Below are 18,347 nucleotides of genomic sequence, written 5' to 3'. Positions count from 1 at the left end.
GACCTTAGAAATGAAGTGCCATTTTCATCATATCTTATTAAAGGTACATGCTGTGAACATGACATTTTACTGCTTTCCTTGATCTTTATTACCTTACTGAGCTTGTGATTGCTAGGTTTCTCTACTGTAAAATTAACCTCCTCTTTTCCATTTTATACTGTTTGGCAAAAAGTCGCTACATATAGCTTATATATAAGGAATAGCTATTTTACATTCCAGAGGGCGGAATAGCAGTATAAATGGTCTGGAATTCTTCTGCATAGGCAGTTTCTTTTTTTCTTTCTCTACCATGTATTTAATTAATCGTTGATGTCAGTATGGACAGAGATAACTATTTCATATTTTGGGCTATAATCTGGTGTTATGCACTTAGCTTGTCCCTGTTTTGGTCACTGAGAATCCTCTCTGGGCTGGGAGTGTAGCTCAGTGGGATAGTGTTTGTCCAGCATGTATAGGGTTCAGTGTTCTGCTGCAACCAATCAACCAACCAAAAGCAAAAAAAAGAAGAGAAAAATTGCACTTTTAGTTGGCTCTTTTACCCTAGGGCATAGTTCTCACCTCATCACATTTGTTTCAGCTGCAAGATCACTGACATAAGATTCTGGAAGCTGTAGTTGATAGTTCTGATTAATAAAAGTTTAGTAATAGAATTTTCATCTTACAATCTTCAAAACACTCTCCCTAGCCTTGAAATTTCATGTCTTAAATAATATTTTCTTCCATTACAGTCTTTTTGGAAAAGATGTAGGGGGAAGCCTTTTTTCAGCTACCTGAAAAGAGGTACCTTTAGATACCTCTACTTTTCAGCTAATGTTAAGCTGGGTTTACAATTTTTCTTCAGTTTCCTCCACTGGTCTCTTTACTTTCATTTCTGACATAGCAATAACATTGTTTCTTGGACACAAGTGCCTTTTTTTTTGGTACCGTTTGCTTTCTGACCTAGACATTTGATCTTTTAGACTTCTACTTGAAAAATTTTATCTTGATTTGTTCCGCATTGAGATAAAGTTAGTGACGCATTCTTTTTTCAAATAAGTCTCGACTTTCCCAGTTCTCTTGAGGAGAGTCCCACTTAAATGACAGTATTCTTGTTATACTACCTCGTGATCAACAACAGGTCTGCACTTATAATTATTCTCTCTAATTTTCCTTTTTATCCTCTTTCCTGCATTTTTACCTAATGTACCAATTCTATAAGTTTTCCAGATGTGTTTCTTTTGCATCCCTCTGGTGGTGAATTTATTTCTGTGAAATACACAATAATTACTTGAGTTCTTTGTGTTAGTCTTCCTTTAATTATCTCTCAAATCTTATCAGATGTTTTCAACCATTTGGAACATCTCTCCCAGTTGTTAAGGGAGGGTGTTTCAACTGTTCTTGTAAAATGCTGATAGTTTAAGGGGGATTATTTTAGACTATTCTGATTCTGGATATTTTCAGGAAATTATTATATCTGGTCTGCAAGGCTTTCCCTTTCCAACTGATAGATTTTTTGAAGGTATCAGTCTCCCCAAAACTTTAGGGAGATACCAGTCTCCCTTACACTTTGGCCACTTTCTCTTATCTTCTTCAAATGAAGCTGGACTCAGATGTATTGCCTTTTTAACATTATAATTCTCCATATACTCATTATAGTGCCTCACTACTACTCAATTTGACATCCTCTATTTTATTTTCCTTCTTTGAGATAGTAAGAAATAAAATTCTTTTTCAAGATATTCAAGTTCCTTCTTGATTTTGAGGAATCGCAGAGCTAGAGGTGGATAGGTACAACCCTTTAAATTGGTTTCTCCGTTTTTGGACATGCAATAATCCCAGTCATGTATTTCTCCACCTTAGCTTGGGAAGAGGGTATATTCTCTTAGTATAAAAACTTTAGTTATTTCAATAAAATCAACTCCCTTCTATAATCTCAGCCACAGTCTCTGAACTCTAGTAACCAGAGTTCCTTTAATTATCAGGGTCAGAGACCACTTAGCACTGAACTGTTGAGTGGCCGGAGTCTGGCTGTAGCATTCAAATTCAAATCTTCACTTCCACAGAGAGTACACACACATACAAAGGAACATAATTTAGTTGACATTTGTACAGTAGCCATGTATGCCTGTGGCTGGAGCTAAAAATTTTAAACTACAACTTAATTAGAATTTGTAGCACACTTGAATTAAATCACTATTTAGAAATTTGGCCTAGAAGAACAAGATTTGCCGGAGAAGTCCATGGCATGGAAAGTAGCGGCAAACCTATGGCACACGTGCTTCAGTGGGCTGTTTGTTATCTCTGAAAGCTCTCAAAGGTTCGCCATCTCTGGTGCCACACCAGATCTTGTGCATGGAACTATGGTACTCTTAAGACTCTGGTATTTACATTACCATATAAGGGTTAATGTAGGGAAATTACCTTAGTCTCTAGAATTTTTCCTATATACTATCAAGTCTTTACTTTCGGCCTTGATAACGTATAAAAAGCAATGGGACCTCAATAACCCATTTTGTCTGGGAATTGTGTCCTGATTGAACCATCAGGGGATGGTTCATTCATCACATTGCTCCCTATAAGAAGTCTAGTGGGGCCAAGAAAGGAGGAACTACTACGTCTCCGGTGAGTAACATTTAAAACTTTGACAGCAGCATAATTTTTTCATTCAAATGAAATGTGAGAAAGAAATACCATTCATTGCTGGGGATGGGTCTTTCCAGCCATTAACTATTTAGTTGTGTGATACCAGCACCATGCAATTACTTGTGATCCTGGTTTCTGTTAGGTTGTGTTTTTTGATATCTTAGTTTTCAGTACAAGATGCCAGAGGGCTTCATGGAAAGTAGAGGACTGAGGGAGTGGTCATGTGTGCCCTTCATACCCACGTAACCTAGACTTTCTTTCTCACATTTCATTTGAATGAAAAAATTATGCTGCTGTCAAAGTTTTAAATGTTACTCACTAGAGACGTGGTAGTTCCTCCTTTCTTGGCCTCATTAGACTTCTTATAGGGAGCAAATAAAGCTACAAAAAATGCTATAGGAACTTTAAAGCATTGTATGAATGTGAGTTAAGATTAGGGACCCTTTGGATTTTTTTTGTTACTTGTATGGAATTCAATCATTTGTTTAGGCATTAGTACACACACACACACACACACACACACACATACACTCATGCAAGTTGGCAATCTGGGCATTCTGTGGCTTGTACAGCCATGGCTTTGCCTCTATGTAAACATTCACATGGTAGTCTCCTCCTGTGTACATGTGCGTCCAAAGCGCCCTCTTTTATAAGGTTACCACTCCCATTGAATTAGGGGCTCACCTTACTCCAACAACTTCACTTTAACTACATCTGCTGTGTCCCTAATTCCAAATAAAGTTACCTTCTAAGGTACTTAGGGTCAAGACTTCAACATGTGAGTTGGGAGGATTCAACTCATAGCATTCACTACCATCTGCCAAAATTTAGATCTTACAGACAAGACTGATGAGCTGTTAAATGCAATGTTTTATTTTACCTTTATGAGAAATATGTATTCCCTTATAAACAGGTGGAAGAATGGATTTTAATTTAGAATTCTTAGATTCTGTGGATGTGGTAGAATGGAAGGGGCTGGCCCCTTCCCGACCACCCCCCATGCTGTAATTATTCTGCCCACTGCTGACTTCCTCTTGCACCTTGGGGGCTCACATACATTTGTGGACCCTCAACAAGCACATTCAAGCTACATTCATACACCTGACAGGAATCCTTCCCTTGGTCACCCCCTGGGGCCTCTCATTGCTGTCATTGGTGATGCCTTCTTACTTCCGGTTGGTAGACCTGGACAGGAAGTCGGCAGAGGTTGACTGTCAGGGAATTCTGGGATCCTTAAGTATCTAGTGTGGTCTAGAAGAAAGGTTGTGGATGTGAGTAAGAGTCAAAACTGGAAGAGCCAGGCTTGTCTACTATGAGGGTACCCAGGAAGGCTCCTTTTTCCTATATCTGAGGCTGTACTTTTAGTTAAAAAAAAGAAAGAAAAAAAACCCCATTGTCTAGTGATGGGAAGCAAAACATAAGTAAATAATCAAAATTAAAAGCACACTTATAGATTGTTCAAAGTGATAAACACATAAAAAACTTGAGCAGAATAGGAAGTATCTGCTGTGTGTATGGGAGGGACACACAGTATTCAGGGTGAGCTTGAGAGGGATGGGAACATCTGAGCAAGGTGTGGGGATTTGAGAAGTGGATATATGGTGGAAAAGCCCATTTTGAGAAAAAAGTTGCTGGCTGATCAAAAATCTCAAGAATGAAGCAAGCCTGGAGTGCTTAGAGGACAGAAAAGAGGCCAGTATTTCCTGAATGCTCTGAGCATGGATATGATAAGAGTTAAAATCAAAGAGACAGCTGATGGGAGGTCAGATCACATACGGCCTTTTAGGTTATTTTGAAAGCTTGGACTTTTACTCTGAAATTAGAGGCCCCTGCAGAGTTCTGAGTGGAAGACTGCATGATCGTTTTAGTTGCTGTGATAGGAATAGACTATCATGGGGGTAGGGAAAGCACAGAAACTAGGAGACTGTGTGGAAGGAGAAGATGATAACAGGAGCTTGCACCCGAGGGGTAGCAGGTAGAATGTGATACAGGAATGAGTTTGGGATATACTTTGAAGGTCAAGACATTAAGTGTTCTTCATAGATTGGAGTGCATAAGTATATGGATATGGAGATTGAGAGAGACTGAGAGACAGAAAGAGACAGAGACAGAGAATAAAGATGACATCAAGTTCTTTTTGTTCTTAATAACTGAAGGATGGATTTATTAAGTAAGAGGGAAAAGGCTGTGGATAAAACAGGCTTACAGGGAAATACCAAGAGTGTAGTTTTAGGTAGAATGAATTTGAGATACTTATTAGCTATTCAAGGGGGATACTGAGTAGGTGACTGGGTACTTAATCCTGGACTTTGAGAGAGATTCTAGGCTCAAGTTACAAAACTGATAATTATGAACATAAATGATATTTAACGTCTTCAAGCTAGATGGAATCTTGAAGGAGGTGAAATTGGTTAAGAGGATCAGGAGTGACTCTTTAGACAGCCCCTCTTTGCAAGGTGTGGAGAAGACTCAGGCTGAGAAAGAGAATGAGATAAAGCACAGGAGAGTGTGGTGCCTGGAAGCCAAGCAGGAAACCATATTGCAGATGGCAGAGTTGTTGATTGGGTTGGATATTTATTGGTAGATGAGATCAGAATAGGGCTGAAAAGTGACCCTTGGATTTTGCTACTCAAAGGTCAGTAGTGACTTGACAGAAGGAGTTTGGTTGAAGTGGTAGGGGGAAAATACCCACTTATTTTGGGTTTGAGAGGAAATGGGAGCGAGCTGGAGCTAGGAGAGACAGCCCTTTGGAGGACTGTGCTGCTGAGAGAGACAGTGTTAATAAGTCATCATTGAAAAGGAAGTGGGATAATGGAAAATGTTTTCTATTCTGGGAGAAATAATACTGTGATTGTATGGTGAAGAGAATGATCTTGTGGAAGTAAGAATTAACGCTTTTGGGGTAGAAAGGGAATTCAATAGCAATATTTCTGAGTGGGTGAGAGGAGATGGTGTCAAATGTATAAGCAGAGGGACTTATTTTGGGTTGGCACATGCTAGCCCTTTACGGTATTAGAGGTGGAGCAAAGAATCCACTCCTTGGGGTAGGTACAGAAGTGGAAATCTGTGGAGGTTTTCTTTGACAGATTCTAATCTCTGAGTGAAGAAGGAGACAGTAATTCGTTTAGAGTGAGGATTAGGGAGGGAAGTGGTGTGGTTTAGCAGAGAGGAGAGGGTAAAATTATAGTCTAGCAGAGAGAGCAAATGGTACTGGAACCTTCAGGATGATTACCTGGCACCATTACCTGGACTTCCATCTTTGTGTATTTCAGAAGAGACCCCGTCAGCCCATAATAGACACTGAAATATTGTTGAGTGAAAAAATGTACAGATTTTTCATACGATTATATGGTTATGTAGATGACATAACAAAACAGCTTCATTCATTTTTAATCCACACACAGTAAAATCTTGAATAAATAATCATTTAAAATGTTAAGTAATTTGAATGGTAAGGATTTCTAAATGTGTCCCATTTGATTATCTCAAACAATGGGCATAGCATCTCGGGTTATACCTACTTTGCAGATGGAGATCTGTACAGCTATTCTTTCATGGCCTGGTGACTACGCAGGCAGGCTGAGAAGTTGGGAAAGTACTTAATACACAAAGATAAAAGAAGTTTTAATCAGAGAAGAGCATTTCAGCAGTCTGGGATACTGGAGTTTGGAGAAAATGAACTTTGAACAGTAATCATGTTTCTGAGTAGAGGAAACCCAGTGACAGAATAGATTAGTATTGAAAAATTGCTATGCAAAGGAGTGTTTTTCCAACAAGCAGATTTAAGAATTTCAGACATTTATATTTTTGGCTTTCTTTCTTCCCTCTTTCTCCTCTCTACTTGGTTTGAACCCAGGGACACTCTACCCCTGAGCTACATTCCTAGCACCCCCCCCCTTGCCCTTTGATTTTTAAATTTTGAGACAGGGTATCAGTAAGTTGCTCAGCGATGGATTTGAATTTGAGGTTCTGTTGTTCCAGCTTCCTACATAACTTGGATTACAGGTGTGTGGCAAAGGGCCTGGCTTGGGTTTTTGATAGAAAATAACTTTGCTGGGGTTTTTCAATTTTATCCATAAATAGGATTAGGAGTGAATATGTATGTAGTAAATACTTATTTTAATTCTAAAAATCTATTACAGTTATACTTAGAAGTTGAATTAATTGATTAGATTTATTAATTTGCCTCTCTTTCCTAGAAAATACATTAAAAGTATTACTTTTAGCTGTAGGCAAACAAGACAAAATGCAAACATTTTTGATTTAAAAGATATTAAAATTGACTTTTATTTTGCATATTGAATTTTACATGAGGAACATTCCATTTGAGGAGTAAAGATCCTAAGAAAACAAGGGAAGAACAGATAGGAAATGAATAATTATAAAAGACTGATTCTGATTTCTTTTTATTATGTCCTTAACACCCTGTGCAACAAAGGTGTCCTGCTTTTGTGATAGAGAGACTGAGAAGTGAAAAAAAATACAAGTAGTTAATGAATAATGCATATGTTTATTGCAATGGTCAAATTATACTGTTTCCTAGAGGATACCATTTTTCTTCATTGAGAAGAACACTGCAGAGTTGGATGTTAATTGCTCCCACAAAAACAGTTTTACTCTTCACAATAAGCATTAAGACATGTCCTTGGAGCTCTGTGACTTCATCATACACCACCTAAAAAAGGAGAGGAAAATGAAAGTAAGGCAGAGAAAAAATAACTATAAAAGATAGTTATGACATACTTATATGCATCTTTCTTTTGAATACTGCCGTTAATAAAAAATTTAGCCGCTAGTATCTTATACCCTAGGGGGGATAAATTAATGTTAGCATCTTTCATTTCTAATGCTGATTCCAAAAAGGTAAAGTTCTACTAATGTAAAGGTGTTTAATAACAGACTATTTTTCAAAGCATCTTAGAATATACAGGTTTCATTAAAATTTACTCACTCTAAATTTAGTGAGACCATGATTTACTTTCTGGGAACAAATTTAAAAATTGTTCACCATTTAGCATCCTTGATTTACTAGATATCACTGGAAAATGAACATCATATTTCTGTGTTAAGACTAATAAGGAAGATAATTTCTGTGATTTTCTTGTGCTACTTAAATGTGGTAGAACAGTATTTCCTTGTGTATATGGGAGAAATCACTCTATGCCTTCTGTTTTTACTTAAAATTGCTTAATTTTTAATTATGAAAGTACATGTTTATTCAATAAAATATGTATGAAGCAAAAAAAAGAACAAGCAGGAAGGAAAAATGTGAATTTCCACCATTGGGAGATAATTACAGTTCACATTTTGATGTTCCTTCTCTTTTCTGTATATAATCACTTCTTAAGAATCTGACCTGCAATTACACTGTATATGCAGCTTTGCATCTTATTCTTTTTTATGTGGTTCTTTTCTTAAAAAGGGGATCTGTGCAACTGTATTTTATAAGATCCAGGGAGCAAGTTATAAGCATTACCATGGGGAGCCTGTTGGGGTAAAGAGAAGGTGAAAATGTAGTATTACAAAGATAGTAGTTACCCGCATAAAAGGGAGTGGGGGACTAAGTAGAAATCTGACATGGTTGCCAGGGAAACGTGTAAGAATTTATTTAGAAAAGGAGTTCCACAAGATGCTACCAACTTGCTTTTTATAGGCACTTCACAAGATGGAAAGAAACTTTCTCGATATTTGCAACCCTGAGGCAGAGCAAAACCCTGTGAGCTAACCAGGTGGTCTCCTCAGTGAGTATGGCTGTGGGGTCTGGACCTTTGCATGGCACAGGGTACCATTTGTGAATGCATTATCTTGTCAGTGAAATTTAGTTCAAGGTCAATTTACCGGCTACCCTGAAAATCATTCACTTACCAAGTAAATCATGACCCAGTCAAGGGATGCAAAATGCAACATAACTAGTCCAGCCTACCCTGCTCCGCGATTTCCTCTGACTGCCTCCTCTTCTAGCATCTTACTTGCATTCTGTTAGTTTTCTAGTTTTGCCCATTCAAATTATTTTTTCTCATCTATTGAGTTCGCCTATGATAATAAAAGATTTAAAGGACTATCTCAAACAAAATCCTAGCCCTCTAATTTATGTTCTTTAACAGTGGCGGGTTGCCTGATGCTGCCTGGAAATCTTTCTAGGTCTTCTGAAGAACTGCCTCATCTACAGTAATCTCTGAACTTTCAGAATTGTTCTCCATTTCCCTTCTTATCACATTTTCAGCAGATGAATTCCTCTCTGGTTTTACAGAGAAAACAGATGAAGGGGCTCTCAAAGTGTTGTAGTGTATGAAACACAAAAATGGAATGACTCCAAGCACTAGGTTTCTGGAAATCCTGGCTCAAAGATTCTGTGAATTCTATGATTCTGAAAATGTAAGGTTTTAAAAAAATATACCAGTGGCTTACAGCTACATAAATCTATTGTTACACATTTTTAAATTGCATAGTGGTGATTATACTTACCTTTAATATTGTGAGGAAAAAGAAATGAGAATAATATAAGATTTATTACAAAGCCTGGACTTTATGCAACTCTGATAAATTACAACTAAAACATATTCATCAACTACGTGAAAAGGGGAAGTATTTCTTGGTATTTTGCATCAGCTTTTCCAGAAAAAAATTGGTTTTCTTGGCTATCTAGCAAGTTGAAAGTTGAAGAAATGACTTTAGGAATAATTATCCTCTTGGTTAAGACGCTAACATTTGAACTTGCAAAGTTTATATTACTTAATGGATTTTTAAACCTGTGCTTCATTACACAGAAGTTATTTTCTTAAAAGTGACAGTTTTATAAATATGTAATTATTGCACATCATGTGTGATATACATCTCTGTTAATTGCTTTACTGCATCCATAGCATTTCTGTTTAAAAAGACACTCTTTAAAAACCTGTGCAATGAATAATTAGTGGGTAATGTTAGAGAAGCATATAGATAAATATATTCTTTGAAATGTTTTCACAAAATGATTTAATATGCATTCTCCCTTCATATAAACAGACCATAAATGAATTGTTCTTTTAATTTCTTTTTATACTAATTTTTTATCTACAAGCATGAGCCAAGTTTTACTACCTTCTGACAAATACTGAATTTGTGGGTACAGAATTATTATATCCCATAGAAAGCCTATAATGTAATTGGTATCCATTAACTTGTAAATAAGCATTCACTGTACATTGTTTGACATGAGGGGCTAGTAAATAATTCTGAAGTGCGTTTTCGTGATTGCAGTGGGGGAACAATAAGACAGACACTGGTGTGTCTTGTGCTGGCTGGAAAGAATTTTGAGGAGGCAGGATGATCAAAGAGAGTTCAGAACCAGTGGGGGAAGTCAGGGGGAGGCCATGGGTGTAGAGAGTATAGTGTGGTGGGTGTCTACACAGGTTTTGGGGTCAGGCAATTTTAAACTTGAAAGCAAGTTATGGGACCTCTGGCCTCAGTATTTTCATTTGCAAATGTAGGCATGCATTGCGTAAGGATGGTATATGTTCTGAAAAATATGCCATTAGGTGATTTGTTTTGTGATCATCAGGCTGTGCTGATGCAAACTAAACTTGCTATAATGCAGGCAGGGATGTCATTTTATGGGATCACTGTCTTATATGTGGCCCATCCTTGACTGAAGCATTATTACGTGGTGCATGACTGTACAGTTCTCATTATATTGTGAAAATCAAATGAAAAGATGAACAAGTAAGAGCTCTTCCATATTGAGAGTACTGTGCGCCCAGCGTTGTGCCACTGCCTCTGCATACAATATTCTGCAAGAGACTTTAAGACAGGTGAAGCACTTAAGACACCTATGCAACTTACCAAATACATTGACTGTAGCAATGTAATTCTGATAGCGGATAGAAATGCTGTTCTTGTAGTGAATCATTTGAAAATGATGGTTTGTGATAAGGTGTTAGAGGTACTAGGGTAGAAAGAGCAACAGGCTTGGAGCCAAAGTTCTCACTCTGCTTCTTGGGGTCTTTTTTTTGTTTGTTTTTTTGTTTTTTTTTGTACTGGGAATTGAACTCATGACCTTGTGCTTGTCAGGGAGGTGCTTTTGCCACCGAGCTATATCCTCAGCTCCTTGCTCTGCTTCTTAAGGCTGTTGTGGCAGCAACCTAAGCCTCTGCCCCCAACCCACCCCCCAGATACACTTTGAGCCCGGTCCTGCCTCCACTGGGATTTGCAGGTTACAGAGCTTTTCAGGGAGACTGGCAAAACCTGTTGCGATGCATTCTGGAAAGTGTCAAATAAAGGAGCTGGGCCCTGTACCAAAGCTTTAAACTTTGGAGGTTGGAGCCTCTGCCATTTGACACTGTCCTTGCCCTTGCCTCTCTCATTTCTGAGTATGATGGGCCTATGGATAAAAATGGAAAGAACTATCTTCATGAAAAACTTTGTAATATATTGGTATGCAATGTGATATCCCTTTTGTATTCAGCTAAGAGATTTATATATTAAAAGGGAGCGAGGTCGTCCTCTCTGACTTCACAGCATATTGCCTGGTTTGGGCAGGTGGAGGGATCCCAGCTGTGGTGAGGGCTGGTGCTCTGTGCAGAGGGGGAAGCAGGGCAGATGCTTAAAAGAGGGTGGGGTTGTGTGGTGACTCTCTGGGCCCTCTAAGGAGCACAGGACTTACTAGTAAGGACGTCTAAGGAGGTGTCCTGAAAGATGTGCAGAAATAAACTGGGGGTTTGACAGAATGAGGGGCCCTATGTCACAAACGAGGGAAAGGGAGTAAAATCAGATATGGAAGTAGTGCTTTTTTTTTTTTTTGCATTTCTTATATTCTTGCTGCATGGTACAGACACAGTACAATGGGAGAAAAATGTGAATACCGTGGCCTCTTTATCTCTCATGGCTGTCCAAATTCAGCCAGCTCCCTTGCCAAGCTCATTTATGTGATGATCTCTTGCTGTCTTGATGACTATCATTAAAATAGTCCCTTCTGTACACATTGCTTCAAATTTTTGTTGGACTGGATTATGCACAAATTGGAATTGGCTGTGCATGGACTCTGGCTGGTTTTTTTTTGGTAGTAATTTTAAACGTGGCCAAAGTATAAACAATGTGTGTTTGTACCACAAGTAGAGTTAAATTCTGAAGGTATTGTAGTGATTTGTAATTTGTGAACCATGGGTGTATGAAGACCTAGAACTATTTCAAGGCATTGAGAAATTATTTACACATCTAGCATTATAAATAATACACAAAGCCTATAATGAATTAAATGTCAGTTTGGTTAGATTATGCTGAATGTCTAGTGGCTTTTTTATTATTATATGTTTTCTTAGATTTCTTTTTTTTTTTTTTTTTTTTTTTCTCCGGTACCGGGAACCGAACTCACGACCTTGCACTTGCCAGGCAGGGGCTTTGCCGCTGAGCTAAATCCCCAGCCCCTTGTTTTCTTAGATTTCAAATGCTGATGTATAACATGGATAAGAGAAGTTTCTTGACAAGAGGGTATGGAGTCTCACATTCAAACAGCACAGAGAGAAACAAGAAATATATGGTTGTAAAGTGTATATCTCTAGCTACTGATGTTATGAAATATAATAAAATGTCAAAATATCATTCCCATTAGTTTAGTCCATGTGTCTGTATCTATAAATATATTTACATTTTATATACATTTACATCTTATACACACAGTGTCACTTTCAAAACTACCGAAAATATTTATTCACACCCTTTGAGAAGTAACTAAGTGTTAAAGACACCAGGAAAAAGAAAGACATTTTCCCCTTCCTCAAGACGTTTATACTACAGTAGGAGAAAAAATTGTTTACAACCAAATAAAAGACTGTAAGTGTGAGGTAAGGGTCCAGGCAGCGAGCTATTCACAGAGTCCCGTGTAAGGTAGGACTGCAGAGAAAGGAGGTGTGGGAGGAGCAGCCTCAGAGCCCAGCAGGGAAGCCACAGCCAGCACACAGGGAATGACAAGCTATCCAACGTGATCCCAAAAACTGGGCAAGTACACGGCAATAAAAGGGTGTGAACACGCAAATGTTCCTGGGTGGTTTTTGGCAAAGGAGCCAAAGAAATCTGATGGAAGAAAAAGGGTGTTTCTAATAAACGGTGAGAAAGTAATTGCATTCATATGGGGGTGGAGGGGAATGGCACGAACCTTGACTTAAACTTCATACTTTATTAAAAAAATTAACTCCAAATAGGTAATGTGCTTAAATAGAAAATGTAAAGCTATAAAACTTCTAGTAAAAAATTATAACCAAAAGTCCTTGGGTCTTGGCATAAAGCAGAATTCTTAGATTTGATGCCAAGTGCACAATCCATAAAACAAAAAATTGGTAGGTCAGACTCCATGACAATTAAAAACTTCCACTGCATGAGAAAGTCTATGAAGAGTATGAAAGGACAAGCTATAGACTGCGAGAAAATATTAGTAGACCATCTATCTTACAAAGAACTAATATTCAGAATATATGAGCTCTCCAAAGTCAGGAGTAAAAATGTAAATATTTCAGTTACAAAGTGGTTATAGACATGGTAACATATTTTCTCAAAGGAAATGTACAAAAAAGAAAGGAAATATATTCCAGAAAAAATAGAAGTTAATGAATAGAAACTCTACAGCATTAGTCATTAGGTACATTTTAATTAAAACTACAAGAAGGTATCATACTGTATCTATCAGAAGAACTAAGAGAAAACCTTGTGGAGGACCACCTGGGTGACTCTCACTGGATGCCTGGAACCACAGATTGTACTCAATCCTAAGTTTCCCCCTAATCACACATGCTTATGCTAGTTTAATTTATAAATGAGGCCCGGTAATAGATTACCAGTAGTTAACACTTATAAAATAGAACAATTATAATAACACACTATACAAAACTCATGTGAAGGTGAATTCCCTCTGTCTCTTCCAATATCTTTTTTTTTTATATTACCAGGAATTGCACTCACAACCTAGCTTGCTAGGCAGATGCTATGCTGCTGAGCTAAATCCCCAGCCTCTCTTTCAATATCCTAATGTATTGAACTCACTCTTCTTGTGATGATACAGAATACTTAACAGAAATACTTTACAGCGTCTCTTGGCATATCCAAATGGCCAATATCATTGCATTTTTGCTTGGGAGCATTATTAATTAAAATAAGGAGTACTTGAGCATTGGCATACTATCTGTGATTTTGTGGGATTTACTGTTATACATCAGGTAGTTTAGGATAAAATTTTTAGATAAGGAAACTCAAGTAAAGGAGAGGAAGGTTAGAGGAAGCGAGTTGAAGTCAGACAGTGTTCCCATGCAGAACAAGTCTCTGGCTTTTGCTGGAGGTTTGCCACAATTTGAAAATTGTTCCATAAGAGCTTTGCAAGCAGTATCTATAGTTTCCAGTTCCTTACCATCTAGAACAGTGACCAGCATATTGTGACTATTATGGGAAATATATTTCCTTTGTATAATAATGCTGTCAATTACTGCACATTTCCCATATTCTGTTGTTAAGCTAAAAAATGGTAAGAAAAATACAGAACAACCGGACAGGAGATGAATCATACTTACAATTTCATTGTAAGTGGGGTCGGTACATTTTGGAACAGATTTTGTTTTCCTCCTACGAACTTCACTGGGATATGGTAAAAGATAAAATTCAACATGTGCACTGGGCGCAGAGCCATCTGGGAGATGCTACAAAGGAAAATGGTTATAAATATTAATGTGTGTTGCTATCAAAGAAAACAAATACATAGCTACTAAATATCCAGACCAAAGGCAGGATGAGGATTTATTATAGTCACTTTATCAGAAAATAAGAGAAAAATCAAAAGAAATACATCATTGCTCCAAAATAATCTCAACTGCACTTCAAGAGGGAAAAACTGTTCATTTTAAATTGTCATGCCAGAGAAGTATGTTTAAAAGTCCATTAAATATAATTTGCTTTAATTTTTTTACAGTAAAATCTAAATTTGCATGTTTGACTTATTTGGTCAAGAGGTGAATATTAGCTTCAAGCAGAGATAGGAATTAAGTACTTCAAACTACAATACACCACTTGAAAACCAGAAAAATATTCAAGTTTAACACAAACATGAGATGTAGCATTCAGTGATATGTGTATTGACATCATATACTATCATAGTTTAAAGCAATTTTATTAAAATAGCTTTTAGATCTGCAACTTTAATATAGTATTTGAAAATATCTAGAGTAATTTTCTTACCTACCACTTTCATATACATAATATTTTTAAATAGCTACAATAACTTTCTCACCCTTAAAATATATTGGACGATCACCTTCAAATTGTATTTTATGAAGTTACTAACTGGCCCAAGTTGCTGTGTGGGTAGGAAGCCAGGTGAATGGCTTTCTGGACCTCCTTCCATTTTTCATGTTTCCCCAGATTTCTTTTCCAACTTTCCTTCAACTCTATTATGGTTATTTCTATTTCTCAGTTTATCGCTTGAAGAATGAGTCCACTTTCTCAAAAAATTGGAAATCATCATACTTGAAGGAAGTAGATCCTACCTTTGTAAGAATCTCCACCCAGTGGAGAGTAAATGACCCTAAATCTCTGAATATCTAGTTTGACAAAATGAGAATATTCATAGACTTTACATTTATACAGATTGATTTGAGGCCATAATTGGGGGTTTCATAGCTTATTTTGTTTTCTAAATTTTGTTAAATCTGTAATTTTCAACAAATATATCTTATGTTCTAAAACACATCATCTCCATCCTCATTAGCTTGAATTTTATATCTCTTTTTGGGACTCAAGAAAGGATATTGGGAAGCAAATTATACATATATGACTCTTATTCCATTGAAATCCATCAATAGCATAATTTTCAGTGACATAAAAATGAATATTCAAAAGGGTGGATTTTTTTTCAACAAAGAGGTAAATGTGTCTTTGTTTTGTGTTTGTCTGCTGTGGAACTTTTGGGTATTGTACCTATAATCCCTGTATGTTCCAATCTAGTGCTCAAGTCTGCAAATGGGCTTTCTGATTGCGAATCTGGGCTCTTAAATTTGCCAGGTACATGGCCTTAGGCAGGAGTAAAGGTTAATTTTGTGTGTCAGCATGACTGAGTCAGGGGATGCCCCCACATTTCATTAAATATTATCTCCAGGTATGTCTGTGAGAATGCCGTGTGGCACAAGCACCAGATATACAACTAAATATTTTTGTGAGTGCCCTGCAGAGCTGAGAATGCTTACAAGGAAATGCACCATCTCATCCTGTCACTGGTCCAATTACATTTACACCAACCTCACCAGGTGCCTGCTGTTACAGTGAGGGTATCCATGGAAAGACTGGGATCTCAAAAGTTGGGATGAGGACTTACAGGTGACCCTGGTGAATGTAGGGACTTAAAATTCCTAAATTCTGATGATTCTCCTTTGTCAGTGGAAGTGACCTCCCTGTTGGCTTTCTATCCCTGTTTAAAAGTATTAATCCTACGCTGTCTGTGGAAATGATAAGGACCTCACCTGAGGCAGGTGCCATGCAGGACATAACTAAATTTCCTTCACACTCTACCCATCTCTCTTTGCTTCTAGATCTATAACATGTCAAGCTCCAGCAGACTCTTAAAGGTATGATTCAAATTGTGATCCATGGATGTGTGCTATATCCCAAAAGAATTACTTGAATTTTCTTACTTTTACAGTCAGAAATGTGGCAATAGATATTAAGAGTGTGACATAATGGCATAAAAACTTAAAAATTTTATCAAGTTGAATTTTTTGTCACGCTCCTGCAGCATAGGTCCCCTAGGATTTTAGAGTAAACCCTTGCCATCATACTCAGATAAAAACTCTTCCTTTGGAAACAGCACTTGACCTATTACTAGGTCTTAGTAGAGGCTGAAAACTTAACCATGGGCCACCAAAGTACCATATGCTCTGATTTCTCCATTATGAACTGGGTGTTATCTGATGCCCCAGCCTTAAAGTTGGGTGTGCACTCTCTCATCAAATGGAAGTGGCATATACATGACCAGGCTTAAGAAGGTTTTGATCACAAAAAATTTACATGAAGCTCTCCAAATAGCCACAATTCCCATTTCTGCTACTCTTTTTTCTTTCTGGCTGCCTGCACCTATGGCTTCCCAGACAGTTCCCCATGGTTTCTTTCTTAAGTCGGAGACTGAACCCAAGGCATTGTGCACACTAGCGCTGACTTCCTGAACAATTCCCTTTGACTGGTGACAGAGGAAGAGATGATCCAGGCCTCATCACAGATGGTTCTGTACCATACATAAGGATCACCGGAAAGTGGACAGCTGCAGCCCTACATGCCCCTTCTGGGATATTCCTGAAGAACAGTGATTTGGGAAATTCTCCCAGTGGGCAGAACTTCAAGCAGTGCACCTGTGAGCCTACTTTTCTTGGAAAGGGAAATGACCAGATGTGTTTACAACCAGATTGATAGGCTATGGTCAATGGTTTGGCTGTATGGTCAGGGACTTGGAAAGACGATGGTTGAAAAATTGTTGATATAGAAGTCTGCAGAAGAGATATGTGGCTACATGTCTCTGACTTGGAGTAACAATGTAAAGATACTGGTGTCCCATGTGAATGCTTATCAAACGGTGAGCTCAGCAGAGAATGATTTTAATTATCAGGTGGATAAAATGACCCAACCTGTGGATACCACTCAGCCCCTTTTTCCAGCCACCCCTGTCATTGCTCAGTGCAACCATGAATGAAATGGTCATGATGGTAGGGACGAAAACTTTGCATGGGGGTTGGAAACCTGACTTCAGCTTACCAAACTCACCTGGTTATGGCCACTGCTGAGCGTTGCATCCACTAAAGACAGAGGCTGACTTCAAGTCTCAGAGGTGGCACCATTTTTGAGCCAGAGAGTTATATGGTAGCAGGTTGATTACACTGGTCTACTTCCACCATGAAAGGGAAATTTTGTTCTTCCTAGAGTAGAGATTCTGAATACAGATTTGTCTTCCCTGCATGCCATGCTTGTGTTAGAACTACCATCCCTGGGCTTACAGAATGCCTTATCTACTGTAATGGTACCCCTCGGAGCATTGCTTCTGATCCAGGAACTCACTTTGCAGCAAAAGAACCATTGTAGGGAGCCTGGTTTCGTGACATTTACTGGTGTCACTTGTTCCCCACCATCTTGAAACACCTGGCTCTTCTCAAATGGTGGACTCAGTGAGAGAGCCAGAAGATGCCTTTCACGGATCTAGTTACAGTGCCAGAAAGACAGCAATACCTTGTAAAGCTGGAAAAAGCTTCTCCAGGAGGCTTGCATAAGCTCTGAATAGCATTGCATGGGAAGTGCTACTCCTCTTATGGCCAGGATTCTTGGGTCTCAGGATCCACAAGTGGAAAAGGAACTGGAACCATTTACTACTATGACCAGTGACCTGTGAGCAACATCTATATTTCCTATTATGCACGAATTTATTGCTCTGTTGGCCTAGAGATCTTATTTCCAGAGGGAGAAATGCTTCTGCTAGGAGATACAACAATGATTCAATGGAACTGTAAGGTACGACTGCCACCTGGACATAGTAATAAATCCAAAAGCAAAAGAGTTGCAGTGCCGGCTGTGGTGACTGATCCTTATTACTGAGGGGAAGCAGGACTACTATCTCCCCAGGGGAGATAAGAAAGACTATATTTAAATATATTTAAAGCACAGGAGACCCTTTAGGGTGTCTCTAAATATTATATGCCCTATGATAAAGGCAACGGTAGCCTACAACACAACCAGGC

At 38.1% G+C, this 18,347-nt stretch overlaps 1 protein-coding gene across 2 annotated transcripts in view; it reads right to left on the bottom strand.

Moving 5' to 3' along the window:
* Positions 1 to 7,112: 7,112 nt before the first annotated feature.
* Pik3c2g (phosphatidylinositol-4-phosphate 3-kinase, catalytic subunit type 2 gamma) overlaps positions 7,113 to 18,347 on the bottom strand; it is a 309,948-nt gene continuing 298,713 nt past the window's right edge. For both annotated transcript variants that reach the window (XM_005379037.2, XM_005379038.2), the window contains 2 exons: positions 14,154 to 14,279; positions 7,113 to 7,297 (listed from right to left, as the gene is read on the bottom strand). In XM_005379037.2, the coding sequence (XP_005379094.1) occupies positions 7,145 to 7,297; positions 14,154 to 14,279 (279 nt within the window). In that variant the 3' untranslated portion in view covers positions 7,113 to 7,144. The remainder of the gene's footprint in view (positions 7,298 to 14,153; positions 14,280 to 18,347) is intronic.

Source organism: Chinchilla lanigera, unplaced genomic scaffold (genome assembly GCF_000276665.1).
Source record: "Chinchilla lanigera isolate Chin_1 unplaced genomic scaffold, ChiLan1.0 scaffold00012, whole genome shotgun sequence".
In the NCBI taxonomy this organism is placed as follows: Eukaryota; Metazoa; Chordata; class Mammalia; order Rodentia; family Chinchillidae; genus Chinchilla; species Chinchilla lanigera.
Note: the sequence above shows the minus strand (reverse complement) of the source record. Positions and strands in the feature narration are given on the sequence as shown.